The 25,188-nt window shown below is 43.7% G+C and overlaps 1 protein-coding gene across 1 annotated transcript; it reads right to left on the bottom strand.

Annotated features, from left to right (window-relative positions):
* Nucleotides 1–142: 142 nt before the first annotated feature.
* LOC122765500 (brother of CDO-like) lies at nt 143–15,125 on the bottom strand. The gene is made up of 3 exons (XM_044019782.1): nt 14,757–15,125; nt 1,470–1,599; nt 143–891 (listed from the first exon to the last, which is right to left on the bottom strand). Exons 2-3 carry the CDS (start codon nt 1,579–1,581, stop codon nt 611–613), a joined length of 393 nt encoding a protein of 130 aa, XP_043875717.1. The 5' UTR covers nt 1,582–1,599; nt 14,757–15,125; the 3' UTR covers nt 143–610.
* Between the last annotated feature and the right edge of the window lie 10,063 nt (nt 15,126–25,188).

Below are 25,188 nucleotides of genomic sequence, written 5' to 3'. Positions count from 1 at the left end.
ACATTTCCCCTCTAACCCTCTCCCCAATTACGGGGCCATAATTTCTGGTGAGCCCTGCTGTCGGGGGCCTGTGGAGAGGAATGTGGTGTTGTGGGGAGAAAAGGGGCCAGTTAAGGTTGGGGCCCTGCTGAGTCCAGGTCCCTTCTCACTGCCCTGATTGCCCCCCCCCCCACCACAGCCCCTGGGTCCCCTTCATTCCTCTGGTTCAGGTTACACAGCTCCAGGCCCCTCCTGAGTCCCATGATGCATATCAAATATAACAACACACACTCAGAGCAGCACAGCGCTAAAAATGTCAGGGCGGCGAAAGATTGACTTTCACTCCATTAGATCAATATGACTCTGCCTCGCCACAGCTGCTGTCTAATAAATACAGTCTGTCGCTAATCAATGATGTGCGACAAACTCCTCCATCACGAGCACCAAAACTGTCGCTGGAGGAGTTTTGAAATCTCGCACAGTGGAAAAGTACAAGCTTTTACACAGTTGCCCTTTTAAACTAACAAATACCGCCTCCTCACTGTTTTTGTTTGACTCGAGGAAAATGGAGTTAAAGAAGGCCGTGTCTGGACACTCTGTGTGTTTATTTGTCGCAGCTTTGTGTGGGTGGCTACTCACTGGCAGCGGTGACATTAGCGGGCACACTGGCCAGAGCTCCGGCGCTGGTGCTGACCACACACTGGTACCTCCCCAGTGTCACGTTGGAGAGTGTGGGAATGAACAGGCCACCGGGCCCCAGAACTACGCCCAGCTCTCCGTCCAACAGCTCCTGACCGTTGTGATGCCAGCTGATGTTGGCGGAGGACGGCCGAGCGCTACAGCGCAGGTTCACGCTGCCTCCCAACTTCTGCACCACGGACGCCGGCTCTTCGGTGAAAGCTGGGACCTCATCTGAAGAAAGCAAACAATGCTAAATTAAAATCTAGTCACGATATAAAGACATTATACTAATTATGCAACTAACAGTGACCACTTTCTTTAGAAAATCATAGCAAATGCCCATTGCAACATCCCAGAGCAGATATTTTGGAATCCCTGCTTGAAAAATGACTTGTATGATTAATCAGTCATCAAAATGTTTACCAGTTTTCTTTCAATTCATTCATCAACTAACTAGAGAATACAGTATGTATTCTCATACATACTGTATACACACGCATAACACTTTCCCCCCTTAAGATGCACGCTTGGTAGCTCGTGCAGCTTATACACACTACCTACTGCTTCAGATATATTTCAAACAAACTGCTGTTGCTGCTGACGGACACATAAAACACTTCCCTGCCTGGGAGCCACAATCATTTTTCCTGGCAGGATCCGTCCTGTACCAGGTGTTTGGAAAAAAAAACTAATGTAAAGGCGTCAGTAATAAGTACCGTTCAGACGAGTAGCACATTTTTATTACAGATTGTTGCTTCAGAGATTCAGGGTTTTTGGTTTTTTTTTAACACCACATTTTGTCTACTCACCAGAGATGGAGGCGCCGCTCTGAAGGCAGCATAGGAGTACTGCACCCAGAGCACACAACACTGGAGCCCTTCTCTTTTTCATCCACGGAGTCCAGTCTCTCTTTCCAGACATCTTCCATACACGTCCCCCCTGAAAACACAAAAAGAAGAGTCATCAACAAACACCATAAACCACTTTATTCTGACTGAAACACACACACACACACACACACACACACACACACACACAGGAACGCAAATCGTCCAGGAAAACATTAGATTTCGACTCTGCGCCTAGCGTACTTGTACACACACACACACAAACGTACACAAAACAGGCCGCCATTAACGAAACACAACCCAGGCGAGGCGCGGTGCACTCTGCAGCAAACCCTCAGCAGCCAAACTCCAGACACAAATAAAGCCTTTCTTTTCTGTCAGCCCCCATCCCACCGCTGACCCCGTCTCCTCTGCCTGCACCCGCACCCATCCCAGCCTGCATTCATCAAAGGGGCGCCCTCATTCTGCGGGCCCGTAACCCGAGCCCCCCCCCCACACCACCACCACCACCACCTTCACTGCTCAGGTGTAACCGATACAGGTAGATGGTCCGGGAGGAGGAAAGAGGGGTAGAAGTGGGAAAACACACACACACACACACACACTTTGCTTTTAAGAGTCGGGACAAAGAACAACTAATGAGAGACAGGACGGGGATGGAGGAGGGGGGTTCTTTCATACTTTTCTGTAATTATTATTTGGGAGGGAAATGAAGACGATGGTCAGTTTATTAACAGTAAATGCAGAGAAGAAGAAAAAAAACAACTTTCTCACTCCCTTGTCGTTTGCTGCCAAGTTTCCCGAATTCTTTCCTGTCAGGTTAAACTAACAACTTCCCGTCAGAATGAGGATGAGGGTGGTCCTGCAAAACTGAACCTCGCTTTCTCTCTCACATGTTAGTGAACATGAACACACGAAAAGGCGAATCACTACAGCAAAAATGGAAGCAGAGCAAAAAAACGTTCTCATACATATTTGTCTTGAACTTATTATGGCAAGAGAATGATTAATGAAGCCCAGGGAGGAGGGACTACCACACACACAGACACACACACAGACACACACACTAGGGGCCAAAGCAGGACAGTGGAGTGGAAACTCTTACAGCACCTTCATCATCTAATGGCAGCAGTTTAGCTGCCTGGCACATTCATCGAACGAGCAAAGCAGCATGCTGATGGAAAATCAGCGGTTAACTACACCGTCTGACACAATAGGCCTCACTTCAGCACTGAGGTCAGTAAATTTTGTACAGCCGGAGGACGTCATCTAAAATACATTTAAAAATGTTTATTTGGTGGATCAACAAAACATTTGCCTTTTTAATTTTTTTTTGCAAATCTACAAAACATGTCCCCTGATCACCCAGTAAAACAGGTGTCCAATATTTTGTCTCCCTCTAGATCTGTTTGATCTCCACCAGCTCTGTTGCTGCTCCACACTTGTTGCTTGTGGTTTTGACGCAGTATGCGGTGGAATTTCTGAGCGTTCTTTGCCGAGAAACCAAAATAAAAATGCTTACTGTTGCTGAAAAACAAAGCTGATGACAGCTGTGGTGCAAAAATGAAAACAGTGACCTTAAAGATGCAAAAACACCCCCCTCCCCCAAGAGCAGAGGAAAGAGTCAAATAGTGATAATTCTCTGTGGGTTACTGGCACGACTTGACCTCTTTTACATTCTAGCAATTATGCAAGTGTTAATATAAAATGTAGCCGCAATTATCAAACATTCTGGATGTTTTCTGTCGCTGCGTCTCAACGTACAGACATGTACAGTTTCATTTACTCACTGGTCGACTCAGAGAGTAGTGGGCTGACTCGGTAAACAAACAGCACACTACTGAGGGATGAGGAGCGAGCATAGGTGAGGGCCTGTGGCTTCTGTGGCTCGTGGCTGTATGGACACAACCCAGGACAGCTGCCCATAAAAGACACACAACATCTGTATCAAGCACCTGTCCCGACCGTAAAACCACACTGATCTGTCTGCCAACTGGACGTGGACACGCAGCGGGACACGTTACCTCTGCCATGCTTGAGATGCCCCAACTGTTTTAGTTTCAGTCTTTTTCAATTCAAAATAAAAGTGGAGACAGAAACCGAGATGGAGATATGTTTCAAAGGCCGCTCGTACATCGCCACTACAAAAAAAGCCTGTGTCTGATTCATTAGTCAGCTGAGCCCTGTGTTTGCTTAGCAGATACCCCCACCACGGGATGAAAAGTTGGCCTGACATCCACGTCCAACTTTTTCCATCCATCCGTCCCAGAGAGGTTACAGGCGGCGAAAGAAGTGCCTCCTACGCATCGGCGAGACTGATAAAAACCAGAGCATAAACACAGACAGCTCGTCTAAATTAGGAGCCGAGAGAGAGAAACTGCGTGCGTGTGTGTGTTTTGTTCCTTACCAGAAATGAAAAAAAAAAGAGCAATGTGTGGCAAACACTCGCAGGCTCTGTGGTGTGAAAAACATTTTTCTCTGACAGTGCGATGAGGAGTTCTGTGTGAATTTTTCAAAAACCTGTCAGTTCCAGCTCAGAAGTACGATTACTGTTTGCCAGAACTATTTTCTGCGATCATGCAGTGGAATTGAGACTTAACAACAGTGAACTGACTTGACTTAAAAAGCAAGATAAGGACAAAACCTTTTTATTTACCACGCAATAGCAATAGGACAAACTCACAAACCCTCAGAGAGTTTATCACTATCTGAAAAACACAGTCTCTTCATTGATTACATAAGAAGTCCATCTTTATAGAGAGATCTCACCGTGAAGACTCTACATTATGCCGCCTTTGCACCTGAAGCGTGGTGTAACCCAGTGTTTCTGTAGAGGTTTCCTCGCTCCAACACACCTGACTCAAATAAATATGATCGTTATCAGAATTCTGCACAGCTTGTTGTCGAGCTAACCTTTTGAGTCAGGTGTGTTAGCGCAAGGAAACGTCTAAAACATGCAGGGCAGCGAGTTGTCCAGGACCAGGATTGAGAAACACTGATGTCTGCACTGCCATTCTGGCACATTTACAGGGATAGAAATTCCACTGCGACGACCTTTACTGCTGGCATTAAGACAAAGCAACACGGTCCTCTAGTTATTTAATACACCCGTACATATAAAGGACAAAACATAACAAACTTGACCTTATCCAGGTTATATAAAAAGGCCGACTGTCTCCACTCCTCATTCACTAAAGGCAGGTTGTCAACTTTTAGGTCACATAACAAATCATTCACATAAACTCCTGCAAACTAGTTATGTTGACATAAAAATGGTGCCATTGCAGTCAGGTAAGCGTGGGCTAAAACTGTGGGGAAAAGTTCTCATTGCATGCTTTGAAGCAGAATCAGGACAACGGTCAAAGGCTGTGTCACTTTCATGATCAGCACTCAGAGACCTAAACCAGAGCATCTCTGCTTGTGAAAACTTGACTTGGCCCTCCGCTCCTGAACTCAAGACTTGACTTAACCAGGCACTTGAATTTTAACTCAAAAGACCAACATGCAGCTCAGTACACAGGTGCCTGTGAGTGAACTCATGTGCAACATTCTGTGGCACACAGTACAAATATTGTGGAAAATACGAAGAGAGGAGGTTTTTTTTCCTGCGGTGGTGTGCAGACATGCATCATGAGTGTCGGTATTTCGGTGCCGCATAAGTCGCTGTGGTGGAGAGTCACTTGACAGAAGTTCATTGTGAGTGCGGTAAGTAAAGACACCGGGGCCCCTGTTCTCCCGGGGCCACTGCCGGTCCCATTGTCCTCCTGCGTCCGTGGATAAATTCATTTTGACAACCCTGCTAATTGGATAAAACCAGACTGGAGCCTCCTCCCCGAGCGCTCACATTCCATCTGCTTTCTGGCATGGAGAGGACACACGGGAGGAGAGGAGGTGTTGGTGGGGGGGAGGGGGGCATGCAGGATAGTAACTCCTTCTGAGGAGCTGAGCTGTTGAATATTTATCACCTCCCCAAACTCCCCTCCTTCCTCAGTTTTACGTCTTTTTACACCCCCCCTCCCCTCCGCCGAGGTTCTCCAAACACCACAAAGCCCCCCTTTAGATAAACACATGCGGTGTCAAGTGTGAGGAGTGCCGGGGGTTCAACTGCCCCGCTCGAGCCCGCGGCCCACAATGCCACGCTGCATATCTGCCATGCGGGAGGCCGGTTGCCCCTGGCGACGCTAACAGGCAGAACGCACCTTAATAGAGTGGAGAGTCATTGTAAAGCAGTGAGCCGGTGCATGGACAAAGACGCCGTGGACCTCAGGAGAAAGGGGAGACGCTACTCTGAAGGGCCCGGGGAAGAGCTGATGGGCCTTGCTCAATGACCAAAGAGAAGAAGGGGTAGGGGGGGCTCAATGACCAAGAGGTTTGAGAGTAGTATGTGGAGAAGTTTGGGGAGGTGGGGATTGATGTGAGATGGGTGAAGGGGGTTTATGGTAGGAGTTTGAGGGGGTGAGGATGGAGAGGCTGGCGGAGAAAGCAGAGGAGTGACTCAAATTAATAGAGAGGATGTCAACTGGCAGGCAAGCAGGAGGAGAGAGCAGGGCCTCGTCAATGAGAGGGTGTGTGTGTGTGAGTGTCATTGAATGTACCAACATATTTTCCCCCTCACTCAGTTAATCTGTTTGCTGGCCTCTGGTCTGACTCGGGCACACGGATGAGGATGAGGAGGTCTGGAGATCGCCTAACAATCTAAGAACACACCCGCTTAACTGTCACAATACCGGGCATGGAAAGAGTAACTAGTGAATCTCATAATATCTTAAATTGATATATTTAAATGGTAATTTTCATCAGGAACTATATGATGGAAAATAAACAGGAAATGCTGACAAGCTAAAAAATATACAACTTAATTGAAGACAAAGCAAAGCGTGTTTCAAACTATTAATATAACATGATCTTTTCACAACCTTTCATCAATTTGCAGTATTACGTCGTTTGTTTCTCACTTTTACCAGATGAACTGAGGACAGAAAAGCTTTGTAATCATTTAGTAATTCAGTCTTTAAGTAATTTCCAAGCATAATTTGGTCATATCTGATTGGCCGTGTATCATTGACACTGCTGGACAAGGCTGTGTCTGTTTCAAGGCCAAAAAGATGGAACAGGCTGCCGTGGAGACTCCCCGTTCTCACGTGCTTTACTTCACACAAGCAAAAACTTGGCAAATAAACAAATCCCAAATCTATTCCCATTTATCTCTCTTCTCCCCTAGATGAGTTTTCTCAGAGTCGGGACAAGAAGAAAACCTGCTGAGGTCTTATCTTGGCATGAAAGCTCTGCCCAACAGGTGGAACGAGGGCCCGTCCAAATCCTCTCTCCTCCAGACATCGCTCGTTCTCATGCCATAACGTTACACATCAAAAGCATCCAAGCGTCCCTAACGAGGCTGAGAATCCACCCCCTACTCCTTCATAATGATCACACACACACACGCTTCACAAAGTATTAACGAGCTATATGCTCGTCCAATTCCTCCTCTCCTCCCATACCAACGCTAACGAGCAACAGAGTGTCAGGGATTAACGAGAGAGATCTGGAAAAGGCCCTGTGATGGAAAGAAGGAGGGCGTTTTAATCAATTAGGCACCACTGCATTTGCATAATTTAGATAACGAAGCTGAATTAACCACAGAGAGCTAATTACGGTGCCATGGTGAGCGCTCGCACCCGCCCTCCTCTGCCCGGTGTGGAATGCCAGCAAAACCAAAGCCATGGGAACAGGAGGAGATGATTGGCGTTTCTGGGGAGGTTTGATCCAGACGGAGGATAAAGAAAGGAAGGAAACAAAGCTTATGGTTTAATTTTTGTAATACAAAAAAAAGGAGGGAGGGGGTGTATGCATGTTTGGTAATTTTCTGTGATTCTACTTCTATAAAAAATGTTCTATAAAACTAAAGCTGACTTGACTTGATTATCGTGAAGAAAATAGGGGAGGAAAATAATTTGAAGGAAGGTGGATGACAGCATGAAGGGACGGATGATTGGAGCACAAGTGATTGGTTGGAAGAAAATATAGAGCGGTGAAAAGTAACACAAATAAGTACAAATATTATGGTGCTTTTTCACTACGTGTTACCGGCACTGTTTTTTGTTGCTTTTCCATTAGCAGTAGTACCTGGTACTATTTTTTAGAACCTGCTCTTGTGAGGTTCCAAACGTGCTGAGCCAATACTATGTGTGACCAGGGTTAGGGTTAGGGTTCAGTACCGTCAGTCTTAGAGTCATGAGCGAGATGTCAAACACGAGAATCAAACTGAACAACGTCGCACCGTAGATCAGTTATCACGCTGTCATCTACCTGCTGGACAGAGCTCTTTCTCACCTGGAGAAGTCTGGGAGCACTGTGAGGATGAGGTTTTTTGATTTCTCCAGTGCTTCCAACACCACACAGCCAGCATTTCTAAAGGACAAGCTGGAGCAAGCAGGAGTGGATCCTCACCTCACATCCTGGATGGTGGATTATTTGACTGATCGACCTCAGGTCTCAGGATTTTGTGTCTGACATGGCTGTCTGCAGTACAGGAGCCCCACAGACTTCTCCTACTGCTCCCCCTCCTGTCACCTGCAGAAGTTTTCCGATGACTCTGCAATTGTTGGCCTTGTCGCAGGAGACGACACTCTCCTACTACACCGGCGAACTTCCAGGAAATAACATCTTACAAATACCTGGGTGTTCACATAAACAATAAACTGGACTGGTCTGATAATGCTGCTGAACTTTACAGGAAGGATCAGAGCAGACTCTACCTGTTGAGGAGACTAAGGTCTTTTGGAGTGCAGGGAGAACTCCTTAAGACCTTCTATGACTGGGAAGCTGCTTCAGTAACTGAAACATCCTAAATGTCTGAAGGAGCGTTATCGCAGGTCGTTCCTTCCTGCAACTGTACAACAAACACTGCTCGCAGTAGACCACACAACCCGGCTCCTCATTCCTGCCTTCCACGTGCGATACTGTACACAAGTGCTATATACTTATACATATTTATACTGTAAATAAAGTCCATGCTGTGTATTTTCTGCTAACTGTCTATAATGTACATTACATTTTTTATAGTCTTAGTATCTTTTTATATTGTCATTTTCTTACAAGTTTTTACAAGTACAAGTACTGAACTATTCTTTTTAATGAACGGACTCAGTACATTGAAAACAACCGCTTTACAAGTCACTAGTTGTCACATCAGTTTCATGCAGCCGTGCTGTGATGATCTACCGTGCCAAAACAGTACCATGTAGTGGAAAAGCACCATTATTGTGTGTATAAGGAAAGAGCAAAAGAAGGGTGGATGGACTGAAAAGGCATACATGCTGGAGATAGTAGGCAATAAAGTTGAATTCCAGACTGACCAAACAACAAATATGCATATAACTTTGATAATAGATAAAATGTTGAGTCAATTAGCCAGACAAACATGTTTGTTTTACAGCAACTAGCATCCTCCTCCTCTTCCTCACCTCTACACTTGAATACTAGGTGTTACATTAACACTCATGTGCCTTTATAAACCCTTTTAGATTTATCTTATACATTCAAGTTTTAATTTTACAGTGTACCATTTGCTCATTCGTACATCTGTAATTGCTTTCATTAATTCAGTCGGTCCCGGGACCCTCCTTATAATCTTATTTTCTTGTTACTGTGGTTGTTATGGACCAAAATATGAAAGCAAATGTCATTTAGTGGCGTGAAGACATCAGTGTTAAAAAGACACATGGCACATAACAAGTGTGTATTCTGATCAAAGGTGGACGCTTTATCAGAAGCTTCAACTGCCCACAGAGAGACTGGATTACACACACACACACTCATAATCACTCCCATACTCTGCTGGGAAAACTAACTAATACCCAGGATTTCACAGTGCTCATCTCACTCTCTCACACACACACACACACACACACACACACACTTACATATTTCATCTGCCCACAACCATTCTTTCCCTGCTTGTGTTCTCGCTCTTTCCCCACACACACACACAAATACGCACACACACACTTGAAGACACATAAGCAAGCAATCACACAAACTCCTATTACATGGTAAAAGTATACTCACAGAGGCACATAAATATGCAGACCTCAGGAAGTTTTTCCAACACCAAATGTCAACATGCAAAAAAACAGGCTACCACTTATCTCAGACCCAAAAGACAAACTATGTACACGCATACAAGTCATATACATAGAGTTCTGTAGCTGTAGCTTATCTATAGCTTTGCTCCATGTGTGTTCCTGTGTCATTTTGGGGAAGGGGTTGGGGGTTTGGGGGGGATAAAGGGGCCCCCAACTCCTTTGGCAGCTCATGCATCAGAGTGAATGGAACCAATTATAAATCAAGAGCAATTTCTCCCCATTATTCAGCAGGAACCGAGAGAGAGAGAAAAATAAGAGGGAGGGAGGGGGAGAGAAACGGGGACTACTTGGCCGTACAACTCTCAGTGGGAGATGAAGGAAAGAAGAAGGAAAAAAAAAGGCAGCGTGAGCAAAATATTATATGAAAAACAGATATGAGCAGGCATTAGGAAACTGAGATAAGGAAGAAAAGGGGGGAGGGAGGGTGAAGAGAGGCAGTAAAGTTAAATAAGAAACGACTGGAGGAGAAAGTTATGGGAAAAACAGATATGAGAAGGGATTGGAAAGCAGACAGGGGCAGGAAATTGAACAGCAAACGAGGGTGTGTGTCAGGGCGTCAACTGCGCTCAAGATGGTGCAACCGACTTTTGAGTGTGCGCTCCATGGTTGTGAAGCGAAATCCGCTGCGTCTGAAAGAGCCTCTTAAGAGCAGAAACAGCTGGAGGAGGCTGGTTTCAAAGAGACCTCTCAGTTTCAGAAGTTGGGAGTTTTGAGTGTGTGTGTGTGTGTGTGTGTGTGAGTGAGAGAGAGCGATGCGGTAAAGCAGAGCTACCATTTGTCCTGTCACTCAGAGCCACGGATGTGCATTATCCTACGGGGAGAAAGCTCCGAAATGTCATTAAATGAAACTTCACAACCGCACAATTTGGACAGCAGACAGAGGAGCGGTGTTGATGGAAAATTCCAGTTGTGATAACCTCGGGGGCCCAATAACTAACTAATCTGGTGCCCAGTGATTTATTCTGTTGGATCATGTCTTCTCCTGCCAGTTTGACATTCTTGGATGATGAGTTTCTTCTCTCTCTGGGGCAACACTTTAAATCTGATTATTGGATAAAGCGCTGGAACACGACCCAGATTCCTTGTCGTTTTTTTGTCTTTCTGAAGCTTTTATTGTTTCGTTCACACATGCTCAGGACAGGAACACAGTGTGCAGTTCATTTTTTTTCCAGCACATGAAACGTGTGAGGGCTTCACATTGTACGTCTGTGCACAATACACCAATTGTAGCCCAAGAATAAGCCAACAAAAATGAAACAGATTTTTTTTTTAGTGAGTGTGTGTGTGCGTGTGATGGAGCCAAATAAAGGGGAGAAAGTGAGTGATGGAGGCTTAAGCTGAGCAGTCCCAGTCAGAGAGCAACCTCATGCCTGTGTGTGAATGATCTACTGAAGCGTCTGGGTTGCTTTTGGCTCGTAATAACACCCCTCTAATCTTTGTCCAAATATCTGCTTTGCACACACAGAGCTATTTGTCCACACACACACACACACACACACACACACACACACACAGTCTTCTTACTCCAGTCTGGAGTTGATCAATGATCTAACAGCACTCACACTTCACTCACAATGCACGTGTGTGTGTGTGTGTGTGTGTGTGTGTGTGCACGTGCAGAAAGAATGAGTGTGAGCATGGTTTGGGTAACTTCATTATCTATTCAAGAGCCTCTTGACTCTTTCTTTAAGTAGTGGAACAAATCAACTCAGCTGTTTTAAAGACTATGTGTGATCACATTAGGCTGTGGAGACAATGACTAAGAGCCTGATTATATTTATGATACAGATCTAAACAGAGGACAGGCGCTTCATTTGAAGCCGAGAAAACAATTACACCGTCCAACTCTCTGTCAGAACTTTCTCCTTTGCCCCCCCACCCCAGTTTTTCAAACCTCACATTCCTCCCTCCCTCTTTCTCTCTCGCTCGCTCTCTGTGGTCCTGGCTGACAGGGAGGATCATGAGGAGAGAGGTATGCAGCCCCAGGGGAGGGGCTTGGACCTCGGCCACCTGCCGGCCCAGGTGTCCCTCCCTGGTTATCCAGTATCCGACTGGACACAGGAACCCTCCCAGGGGCGCAGGGCCCACGCCTGAGCCTCCAATCTGTCGGCACTGGAGGACTAATGCGCCGTATGTCAACGGGCCAATAATGTCCACCTCTGAGAAACGAGGCAGCCTTATTTGGCAATGAGTGTGCTCCGTGCCGGTTCACGAAGAGAACAATAATAATCCAGAGACACTCTTGCTGAAATTAGAAAAAATTTAAACTGCCTAATTGTCTCTGATACACAAACAGAATCTTTTCCTCTTAGTTGTCACAAAACAACCACCAGGTGAGCAAAAAGAGGACCAAAATGAAGAGCAGAACATTCCAGTGCTGAGATAATCCTGATGGGAAAGGTACTGTCACTCACAAAAACCTGAAATACACACACACAAACACACAACAGGCCCACAGAGTCTACCTGAAAGCCATTATGGCTGCGTGAGTGTACCCGCTGTCACAGAGATGAAAGCATGCCCTCAGGAAGGACTCTTTTCTTCTTTGTCAATTTACACCACTGCTACACCCTTAACAATAACAATGCTGCCTTCCAGCACCAGATCTGAAAGTCTGAAACTTTCAGCTCGGAGCAACGACCACCATCCTATAATCTCAAAGTGCATTTTGAAATCCATCTCCCATCTTTTACACTTTGATTTACACTCAGACGAGACTCAGACAAGTTAAATCACATCCTTCCACTCGTGTCACACATACATACATACATACATATATATATATATATATATATATATATCACATATACATATACATATATATATATATATATATATATATATATATATGTCACACCTCATATGGTAGAGTCAGATTTTAAACTACTTGCTGCTTTACCTAAATCCACACGGTAACTTTTCTTTACAAAAGGTGAAAACAAAAGAAAAAAGTTAGCTCCTATAGAACATATGAAAAACTACCCGCCAGATATTCTGGCCAGGAGAAGCTAGTGTTGCCACTACATCTTAGCTTGGCAGGTCACCAAGATCAATCACACTTAATTTAAAACTCTAAGACAATGAAGTTACTTTACTCTACTGAACACGTCTCTTTTTTCTATAAATACACACATTTTCAGGACTTCTATACACCTCAAAGCTTGTATTATAGTTATATTGAATGTGTTTCACTCATTATTACAGCACCACGTCATAACACCGCTACAGAGATTACGTGTGCCTGTGTTTTTCGGTAACCGAGTTAAAAATAATAAAAGATAATATAGATGGTAGCATATATGAGAATAAAAAGAGCATGTTTCTGCTGATCAGCTTTGGTCTGAAGGATAATCTGCAGTCCTATAGCCTGTAAACTTTTTTTTGTTCATTTTCATACCCACCCTTAACAAAAATCATTGTATAAAACACATCTGGAGGATATTAAAATGCATCTAGGGAGTATAGATATTTATTGAGTCTGCTTTGTTGTCTTTTATCCCCCTGTGTTATGACAGCAGGACTGTCTCTTGTAAAATTGATTATGAATCATACAATTATGTTTCCCATCCACCACATAATTCATCAGAGGACAGAGGCAGTGTGAGAAACGGGCATATAATCAGACTGAGATCAATTAGTTCGACTTTCATCTACCCCGACAGCCAGAGATGATCATCATCAACAACAACAACCACCACCACCACCACCACCACCAACCAAACAACAGGCTCCTTCTTTTTTTTCCACTGAGACCAATTAATTCCCTTATGAAGCTGAGCGCCTAATTGGAGGAGGCCTGGCCATTCGCCCCAACTTTTAATCCAAGTGACATTGAGTCACGGGGAACAATTGGGGCCCTCTTGTTTTATGCCATGTCTAAATGTAATCCAAATAACAAAAACGACACCTGGGGTTGGAAACTCGAGCCCCTGCGGCTGTTCCTGTAGACAGACCTCTGTCCCCTGCGTCTCCCCCACGTTCTCTCCTTCCTCTGGCTCTGCACCAGGCCCCCGCGGTGAGCGACACCCTGGCCAACACTCATTAGCTGGCCCCCATGGAATTAAGACAAACATTTTCTCATTAAAGCAGACCTGGATCAATGAGGGATGATATCAGGAGAGAGTCTCCTGACAGTGAGACTGGACACTGAACTCTCTCTCTGTCCCTCTGCTGCTGCATTCCTGTGCTGAGCAGCTGTCACTTTAATTAGGTTATTCTGACAACAGGACACTGGTTTCAGGGTGAAGGAGACTGTAGAAGTGCACACAGGTGGCATTATTATCATTATTGTTTCAAGACAATAGATTGTATGTAACATGAGATGATTGTCCTTTCAAAACACAATCTTGTTCCTAGATGTAAAATAATAATAATTTAATGAGAACATCATGATTTGTCAATGATATTCTGGGGTTTTGGGGCATCTACGTGCAGCACAGCCCTATATGATAACATGGGGGGTAAATCTGGCGCAGCTCACCATGTCTGTTTTCTGTTACCCTATGGGAACGACTATAGGCTGCGGCCTGCAAAACGCAAGACGCTTTTTATCCACCAAAAAGCGCACAAAAGTTCAAAAAGGCGACTTTGAATGAGTGCAACGTGTCACACAATGATGTTTCTCAGCCTCACGTTCGGCTCCCATTGTCACACGAAGTCAGGCGAAGGCAGAAAGTTTAAGAAAAATGTCTGGAAAATACGGACGCGGAGCTCGACCAATCAACAACCGGCTACGTCCCGAGAGATGAAGTTCACTTTTTTTATTCAAAAACAAGAAAAAGTAACAACACGGAGAGTCAAACACACGCACAGCAAACATCAACGAGCCCATTGAAAGTCTGGAAACAAAGTAGCACACGTTTATTTGGCGTCAGTAATGTGTGAAAGGCAAAAAACAAACGCGGCTATGAAAAGTTGTCCCACAAGCATGAACTATAGTGTTACTCTGAACACTCAAAATTCTACCACAATGACGACTTCAGAGCGTCGTTAAAAGTCGTTAGAAACACTCGAACCGATACATGTTTGTGTGACTTTGTAGCACACGCTGATACTGAAGAGTAACACGGCACAAACACGGAGCGCACGGCGGAATAAAACTCACCAAATCTGCTCTGGTTGGTGCTCACACCACGCTGTAACCGCCCGATATCTCCTCTCCGTGTCTCTCCTCTGCTCGCTCAGGTTTAGTCCCAAAAACGCAGCACGTCTTCGCGTCTCTTGTTCCCTCTAAAGCCTCACTATTACTACTGCTGCTGCTGCTGCTGTGTTTGGTAATTTACTGCGATGCCACCGACATTTTCTTCGGCTCCCCAAGTTCTCACATTGAAAGGCCGTTTTTGGATGACTGAGCTCTCAAACAATTCTCCCTTTTGCGACGCCGTTTTCGGGTCCTCCCACTTCCCAAGCAGGAGGAGGGATCTGAACAATAGGGACTGGCTCCCAAAAAAAAAAAATCCCGGAGCCTGGTCCTGTGTGCACCGCCTGTTTCTCCCAACACTACAGAGCCATGCGCACAGGACTAAACACAGACTGGTGGTCAAAGTAGATAACGGGACAGTGCTGCTTAAACGTACCAATATGTATATATTAATATAAGTGAGGGGAAAACCTGCCTGAAAAAATGATTTCCCTCAAATCTACGGTGTCCTTGAGGAGACAAGAGCGCCCCCTCCCCCTCCTCCTGCCCTGTTCCCCCTGATTTGCTATGCGTTGGTCCCCACAGAGTTTGTGTTGACCCCCATCCATTGAGGCCTGCAGGCCCTCTAGTGCAGCTGTGCACTGCTGTGTTGTCATGTTGTGGACAGTCTGCACACACACACACACACACACACATACCCTTACCCTAACCTTAACCACCACAGCTAAATGCCTTACCCTAACTATAACTCTTAGGTGCTGTGCAATTCCTGCTCCTGGATCCAGGTTCTGCCTCACTGGGACCAGGTTTTGGTCCCCGTGAGGACTGCTGCTGGTTGTTACAAGGTCAGTGTTTGTCAGATAAGATACTAAACATGTATCAAATTCAAAAACACACACACACACTTGTTTTTATATATATATGAGGATGACAAAGAGACTAATGCATTCCCTAGCCCCTTACCCTAACTTTAAGTGTTCCTACTAAGCCTAAAACCAGGTTTTAACCCTGAAAAAGCACTGTTGTGGGGACCAGACAAAAATGTCAAAGTTTACAAAAAAAATCTGATCTAGTCTCATTTTAATTTAAAGGTCCAGTGTGTAACATTTAGGAGGGTTTATTAGCTGAATACACCATACAAATAGCTGTATAATTGCTTTAAAATAAAAAAGATAGCCTTAGACTAAGCCTTTTACATTTACTTTATATTTAGAAGCAGGAGCTGACGTCCACTCTGCACCTTTTAGGAACATCTACGTCACCAGAAATTGGGATTGTTTGCATAAAGTAAGACATAAGGACTTAACCAGAGGGGTTTACATTGCTCATGCCGAAATGCAATCAAAAATCAAAATAGAAAAATTACCTAAAGCAAAATGGAAACTCATTCAAAGTAGCAGCTTATACTCTATCCCATTAACTCAGTAGACCACGTGTGGTTTCTAATTTATTTATTTTTGAGTGATTTATTATGTAGATTTAATCAAGAATCTTATGTCAAACATAACATTTTGTGGTATTTTCCTTGATTTTATCGTTGTATTATGATACAGCACTGTACTTTTATTGCAACTTTTTCCTCTCCTTTTTGACTTTTCATTATATTCTCATATCACTTCTGTCCAGTAATTCAGTTGGTTTGGTATTTTTTTTCCTCTTCATTTAGTAGTTTGTATTGTTATATGCTATTGTGGCTTTATTGTGTTGCCTTGTGTCGTGGATAAAGGGCATCCTAATAAAGTGAACACACACACACACTGACACACTTCCATACCAGAGTGATCACAGCTCAGACACCCGCGTGCTCAGCTCAGGAATTCTCTTCACCACCACTTCAATCAGCACACTCCTGCTCCTGTCCACTTCTTTAATAACTGACTATTCCCAGATCACAGGCTCTGATGGAGGGAGGGGGGTTCTGGGTTCTGTTGGTGGGAGGTCAGTCGCATCTCGGATCTGTAAATGCAGGAACTCCCACCATGATGCACCTGAGGCGTTACTGCAAACCCAGCGGGCCGCCATTCACCGACGAGCTCTGGCATTTCACGACACCTGTGGCTCTTGTTCAGGTGAGTCTGTGTTTGTGTGCAGACACCCAGTTAGTGGATTTGTGGATGTTCTTATTTTAAACGACTTTAAATCATCAACATCCCCAGACTGTGAGCATCATACCCAGCAGGATATTCCAGCTCCAAGATGTTTCCGAGGAGTCGTTAACTGTGAGTGGTGCTGCAGTTTGCCAGAGCTCTGCACAGAACCTCTGCCAATGTTTAGGTGTTGTTGCTACCAAGCAGTGCTGTTTGTACGTGGCCGCCTCACACTAGCGCCACCCTGCACTGCAGAGTAGCAAAAAAAAAAAAGGGGTCTCCCAACCCCAGAAATAAACCCTCCATGCTGCCCCCTCCCCCTCTCTATCTCTCCATGCTGCGCAGGATGAATTAGCCCGGGACAAAAGGCTTTGTGGGGCAGCCATGAAAGGCCCATTAACCATGCAGCATCCCCCAGAGGCCCTGCCCGCAGGACACCGCCTCCCAGAATGCCACTCTCGCAGCAGGCCGCAATCCCAGCATGCACCGCTTCCCTTCAGCGCTAACCCCCTGCCACCCCCATGCCTCACTACGGTGCCCCACACAGATTGTCATGTAGATGATTATAAATGTTGTTATGAAAGTAACGGCGAGTGTGAGGAAGAAGAGGAGGTTGTCAGCCGTGTGTGAGCGTGTGTTGTGATTTGTGTGTTTCACCAACAAAGACTCTGAGTTAGATGGAGTGAAAGCACAGGGTGAGTTTTCAGCTGCCAGGTGTGAATTCCTCCAGTGTGCGTGTCTCACTATTCAAGCGTTGCATTGTACACCAGTGCGTGTGTGTGTGTGTGAGTGAGTGAAGAGTATGAGGTGATCTTTCCTCAAGGGCCTTAACTGTGTGATGTTGTCTCCTCCGCGACCTTCCCTCTCTATTGTTAAGCCGGGCGCCATGACAACGACCCGCTCTCTCCTTCTCCCTCAGTATCCTGCTGACCTTAACAGCTGTGTCACTTCCTCAGTGTGACAAAACCAGAATGAATCACGCGTACACATTTGTACTGTGTGCTGTAGGTGTACTAAATCAGCACACGCTCATTCTCCCACTCGTGAAAGAAAGGCAGAAGGTAAATCACGTACCGTGTGGCTTTAGATTGTTTTGTGCTGTTGATCTGAAAAATGCCAAAATGAGTTGTCTAACTAAAACTAAATACTGAAGGTCACTGCATGTTCATAGTTTTTGTCTAAATCTATCTTATTTGAATACCGACGTGTACATTTACATGGACACTAACCGTGTCTCTGTTCATGCTGTCTGTGAAGTGATTAGTTCCAGTGCACCATCTGCATGTCCTGACATTACCACAGTGGGAGAGCTGTTTGAGTCCTGCACTGCTGAATCGTAATTAAAGGTGGAACTTAATCAACTTCAGCTGCAACGCAATGTTAAATCGCCAAGTCGCACTGGACTGGACGATTAGTTTTGTCAGAGGCGTTGTTCCTCTGCCACTTTGGCTTCATACAAACCTAAAAGCCATTTCTGTTCCTGACAAATTGTTGCTTTCTAACGTTGATTCACACATGCAGTGAACTCTGGAGATTCTCCAGACGTTGTCCAAAGTGAAGTGACTGTATGTGTGCACGCATTAATCTTTGGAAAATGTGTGCGCTCTCAATAATTAACAGGGAGCAAACATGCCCTGGATCATTAAAGCATCTCACTTTCATGTGAACAACAATCTCCGGAGAATATACCAACCCAAATCCCAGGAAATTACTCAAAGTTCATGTCTGAGAATGGTAACCTTTGGCTGCCAACACAGCCCAAAAAAATGTATTAGCATGCCCAAAACAAATTTGTTGTTATCCTTCAAGTATGTGGATGGAAAAGCCATCATGCTGTCATGGCAACAGAGAAGACATCCTGTAAACACAGGCAAAGCAAGCAGTTTTTATGGGATGATTTTTGTTTTTACTGTTACAGCATCTATATCTGTCTCACATAGCCACATATCCATAAATTCATTGTGCAGAGGAAAAATTACAATACAATTTTAAAAGCAGAAGCTGCACAGAGGCCCCACAGCAGGCGAGAGGGCACATGTGAACGACAGATACATGCAAAATCGTACACCTTACAATCTACAGTCTCACCATTAGATGTCATTAATTATTACACAGTAAAAACTTTGAAGCTTACAAACACCTTAAATCAATAGAAATTGTAAGCAATGCCAGTCAGTCTTAGATAGGTAGATACTGCAGGAAATTCAGTAGCAGCTCAAAACACAACAACATACATTAACCTTAGACGTATAGGTAGCAAATAATACAGTATTATAAAAAATATTATCCAAATAAAGTTGCATCAACCCTACATTACCTATATTTCAAATCCTGGTAATAAAGACAGGAGGGAAGGACATAGTATTCCTTTTCAAGGTATGGTAATGCAAATGATGAATCAAACTTGACAAAAGTCAGACTGTATATGATATAAAGTGACTCTCTTTTATCAGAGATAACAACACCAGCCTAAAGCTCAGCAGGAGTTTCAGGGTCCGTCTGCAGTGACAGGAGAAAATGTGCTGCCGGTCGCTGCATAAACACCCTCAGTCATGGTTCACGTCTTTACAATAACGCAGACATTCAAACAGCAGGTGTTTCCACAGCAGCCCAGTGTCATCCTATAGCACCTCCCTCCTCTATATGGTGCATAATACCACTACAGTATCTGAATAAAGGATTCAATGAAGCATGATGGGACGTAGAGTCAACAGTACAGTGGCAGGAGCCCCTGCTGCCTGACGTTCTCTTAGCATATACATCTAAAAATAAATGCAAGCCAGCTGAAATAGTGCAGAGCACATGTCAGAGCTGTCCAGCGAGAGATTCAAGGCAGGCGGGAGTCATCTGTTTTTTTCCAACACTTCTTCTTCTTCTTCTTCTAGCTTTCTTTCCTCTCTTAAATTACAAAGACAAAAAAACACAGAAGGCGCTCATGGGAAAACGTCTCCATAGAGAAATAAGTGATGGTGATACATGACCTTTGAACTGTGTAACATCATGCACATCAAGTCCAGTGGAGGGGAAAGTAGGGAAATCTTTTTTTATGCGAGTGACAGTAACCAGTCCTGTGTCCAAACTGTACTGAATAATTATGCACTCCCATAAGTCCCATAGCTGAATTTGTTTCATGTGAAAACACTGTCTGCAGGATATGGATATCTACATATATGTTTATATATACACTGAAATGGTGCTGTTGAGTTTCCCAAATTGACAATGTTGTGTGGTGTGTTTTTAGGATGGATTCATTTTCTTTTACTATGCACACTTGAAAATGCTGGGTTATTTAAAAAAACAAAACAAAAACAAATGTTGAGTTGCGGCTGGTGTGTTGTGTTTGATTACACAAGTGTGACCCAACGAAATTGGGTTAAAGATATGACTCATCATTCTTTGCGGTCCACAATTAAACTTTGCGTCAGCATGGAATACAAAACTGTAAGACAAGACTGTAGCTACAGAGAGACTGAGGTTATTTTAGCATAACATAGCCAAGTATAGTTCTTGGAAAACATAAGGAAGGCTCCCTGTATGACTAGCGGTTACCTGTTAGCTTTAGCGAGCTAACACAAGCGAGTAGTAAATGCTTGTAGTGCATAATACTGTATATGTAAAAAGAGTTAATAAACTGGCCAGCTGTAGCATTTGTTGTAGAGATGACATACTAACATTTGATCACATTTTTTGACTGTTTCATGTTTGAATAGGAATTGCAGCTCTTCTCATGCTACTATAGTCAAATTGGCTAGTCAGTCTAGCTGCTAGCGTGATAAAGGCCCATAAAACAATCTTTATGTGCCCCAATTCTTAACTTTATCTGGAAAAGTACTGGTCTTGTCTTTGGGCTAGTACTTTGATAGTGATTTCATCATAGGCTTGCCAACTTCCTGATAAGAAAATAAGGAAAGGGGGTGTATGTGAGTTTGAAAATCCATATAAAACATTTAAGTGCCCATTTTCTGTTGGATAGTAATGAATGACAGGCCTGTTTTACACTGATTTGATCATCAAAAATAAGGAATAAAGTGCATTCTGTATCTGTTCAATAAGGTTGGCAATCCTTCATCACTACGTATATTACATGTATAGAAAGATTTGAATGGTGACTTATTTAAGATGGACAAGGATTTTATTTAGTGTTCACTTCATGAGATGATACTCTTTTTCGCACACACATATTCAGATAGCTGCACTGTGCCCTGAGCTTTTCAATACAGACACACAATCAAAATTCTTCTTACAAGTCTATGGGAAGAGATTTATGACATTTTCTTTCTTCCAGATGTCTCCAAAGCTCACACACGCGCACACACACATACACACACAAAGGGAGGGAACATCTTCTGATATGCATTGTTGCCTCGGGAGCTTTTCATATCCGGAGATTTTATTGTTCTTTCTGATTCTTATTGATGTAAAGCTCACAGTGAGTGTGTGTGCGTGTGTGCTGGAGGGATATGGGGAGTAATAGGCTGTTATTGGTTCTCATTCCAGTGCGATTGTGCTGTTGAGACAGAGATCCAGGCTCAGGTGGGGTCCGACCTCAGGCTGAGTTATACCGTGTGTGTGTGTGTGTGTGTGTCATGATGAGGAATGTGCTGTGTGAACGCTTTGATTAGATGTTATTGCTCTGCTCAGCGCTAACTTGTATCTATGGGATGTAATTTTCTGCAACTGTTTTTTTTTTTATTGCACAGTTCTTCTACCAAGGTGGCAATGATGTCATTTGTTTGTTGGCTTGTTTACTTGTTTGTTCCAAGAGTTGATGCAACTTGACATCTATAAAATTAAAGTGGGACTTGGTCATTGATTAAAGCTGAAATCAGTAACTTTTCCCTTTGCTCTTTGATTTCCTTTCCAAGCTATAAGCTGTTTCCACACACACACAGTGTAACGTCTTCAAAACCGACATTCATTTCCATTTAACTTCTTTTTTTTATGCATTAATTTGGAAACTTCTTTGTTCAGATCGACAGAAGACTGTGACCAAAGTTATAAGAGTTGGAGCCCTCATATAAAAAAAGGGTGGGGAGGAAAAAACACACATTTATTAACGGTCAGTCAACAACAAACTTTCCAATGATATATTATTTAATCAATGCGTCCAACTGTCATATTTTAGTATATTTAGTTTTAGAAATGTGATTTTTTTTTAGATGGTGTCTGAGCTTTTAAGAATGAAACATGACATTGTATTTGCTGCCTGAGGACTAAGGTATTTGTTAAAACAACAGAAACTATTCTTCTCAACTTGTCTGTGCCATACAGCACAAAAACACACATTTTCTGAGACACGCACAAAACAATAGAGATATTCTACATGATGTTTCTTCCATCAAGAGCATATCTCATCTTTCTTGGCCTGCGCTTGTACACTTAATAAACACTTGGGGGACAGCTCATAGCGTTGTTATTGTAGAGATTTCTGCCTTGCAATTTTTTCCTGTAATTGTTTGCCCTCAGCAAAGCCTCAAACATAACTCGTGTGTTGCAACGTGGAAAAACAAAAATCCTCTTATTGACACAATCTGACAGCAGCAGCAGCAGCAGGCCAGCCTCACTCCATCTCTCTCAGGTTTGAATCAGAGTGGTCACGTTATGACGAACGCAGGACCGTAAATATTCCCTGCTCTTTGTGGTCTTAAAGCTTAATTGGCCCGCAGTCCAAAAGTTGTGACTTTATATCCCTATTGGAAGGACGTGTGAGTTTTGACTCTAAAAGCTAACTGTGTCCAGATGCAGCAGACAGTCCTAATTGGACCTGGAGCCAGTTAAATCCCAGACCCGCTCAGCTCAGCTCAGCTCATGTAGCTCTTCGGCCTGAAATGTCCTGACAGTGATTCACTCTTTAAACACTTAACGTTAATAATCGAATGTACAGTCTGCAGCATTTACCTGGACTATACTTATGTTTGCTCTCAGATGAAAAAGGTCAATCAAAGGAGTTGGAGAGTACAAAAGGTCAGATAGTAAATCAGAGTTATAGGTGCAAGGCTGTGTTGCTTTAAGGGTCAAAAGGTCGAACGAAAAAGCCAAGGTCATGGAGTGTACGTTGTATATCAGAAATGCGGGAGTGAACAACCACGAGACAAAGTGGCAAAGCGAAGAGAAAACAGCCAAAGACCTGACGTGGCTCCAGTCCGACATTCCACTTTTTATCAAGCACCTGGTTTTATCATCCAAACCCTCCCTGCATGTGTATGCTTTTATTTGGATCTGTTTTTCTATCACTCCCCCGTCCTTTCCTGGACTCCCCTTTCATACTTTTCCCTCTTTCCCTCCCATCATCCATCTTGGCGTTTTGCTTCTCCTCCCTTATTCTCACCCCATCAGCTATCTACCATCCCTCCCTCTTTCCATGTCTCCCTCTCTGACTTCCTGCTCTCCAGCCTGCCAGACGGTCATAATTAACGGGGAACACGATAGTCCCCCTGGCCCTTGGGAGCCCTCTACACTCACTGCCCTTAGAGAGAAAGAGTGTGTGTGTGTGTGTGTGGATATGTGCACAAATCCCTAATTCCCCCATACCTCCAGATTTGGCCTATGGTCCTCACTCCACTCAATGCGTCTTTATGCTCAGTGTCAGCAGTGAGGCATGATCTCACCCCCCCTCCAAAAAACACACCAAACGACTTGCAGAGTTTCCCAAACAGAGGCCACAAACACAGAAAAGGCCGACTGTCCAAAAGCAACAACACACTCCTACACACACATACACACGAGTCGTCCGCTGGCAGTGACTGTACCTTATGACTAATTCACAGGGGAAAATGGAATAAGTAGAGAAAGTGGAGTAAGAAACACTAACACATTATATATAGTACAGTAACAATAAGATATAATAACTTAGTCGAAGTAACAGCTTGCTAATCATGGAAAATGTGAATTTAAACTGTACTACATGACAAGTTCTACAAGGTATTATTATAATAGTACTAAATGATTACCATGATGTTAGTGTATTGTAATGCTCGGCGTTACTGAATCCATGAAATACAGCTGCTGCCTGGTGTTTTGCCTGCTGTTAAACAGAAACTCAAGTGTTCTGTTCCTTGTTTTTTTCCCTTTCTTCTTCTGTGTCTATTAATTTATTGTTCTGTTGTGTCTTACTCACACATGTGGCTGTAAAAGAGCCCCTTAAATCACAGTAAGCAGTAAACAATGTGTCAAAACAGGACTTTTCTTTCACGTGATCATACCTGTCCATATATGTGCATATCTGAGCGTGTTTATCTTTCCGTGCCCCCTCGCCTTGGCACGTCGCCCCCTCTCCCACCTCCTCCTCCTCCTCCTCCTCCACCTCCTTCCTCCTCACTGGAGAACTGGGAGGCAGATCCCAGATCAGAGGGCAGGCACCAGGCGGCTGATAAGGAGCAGGCACTGATGCTATCTGTCAGTCACAGCCAGAGGGCGGGGCTCAGAGCCAAGAGGTCAGGACTCTCACGGTCCCTCGACTCTCCCCTCCTTCCTTATATAAACACACTAATGCTGCTCGCCGAGATGATTCCACAAACAAGCGTAATCACAAAGCACTCAGGGCTGGACATAATAACATGAACACAGTGTCTTATTAATGTCAGGAATAATTACAAGTGTTATATGGAGAAATCTAGGAGTTTTTGTTTGTTTGAAGATGTTTTACAGGGTAGAGTGAGATACTGTATATGAGGAGTTAGATTATTTAAATTTTCCTTGTTGCCTTGGGAAAAAAAAAGAAACGCATTAGTATTTGAATATAGAACAAAATGATAAGGTTCATAAAATGAACCTTAAAACTTGGTTGTGTGCCTATTTGCCAGGGTTGTAATGTAAGGAAGTACAAATACTTTGTTACTGTACTGTCTTGCAACGTTTACTTTAACTCCACTACATTTGCTTTAACTACCTTTTTTACTCATTACTACCAAATAAAAATCAGAAGAAGAAGAGTTGGTATTATGGTCTGTGTTGATATAGAGCTTTTCTAGTCTTGATGAGCAGCTTTACGTTACAGTTTTCACCCATTCACACACTGCAACATGGGGTTAAATGTCTTTGCTCAAGGACACATATACAGTAGACTAGCAGAGCCAGGAATTTAACCCACAACATTGCAGTTGAAAGACAACTCGACTTTAGATACTTAAGTATAGTAAATGTCATATATAAGACTTTTACTTAAGTAATATTATAAAAAAGTGACATCAACTTCAACCAAAGTTATTTTCTGATAAGACACTGTTACTTTTAGTCAAGTATCCATTTTATGTGCTTATTATCTGGTGTGTTTATTTGTTTATCTCTGAAGTTACAGGTGAAAAAGTCGC

Source organism: Solea senegalensis, linkage group LG1, assembly GCF_019176455.1.
Source record: "Solea senegalensis isolate Sse05_10M linkage group LG1, IFAPA_SoseM_1, whole genome shotgun sequence".
Lineage (NCBI taxonomy): Eukaryota > Metazoa > Chordata > Actinopteri > Pleuronectiformes > Soleidae > Solea > Solea senegalensis.
The sequence above is the reverse complement of the archived record's forward strand: the minus strand, read 5'-3'. Positions and strand labels throughout refer to the sequence as shown.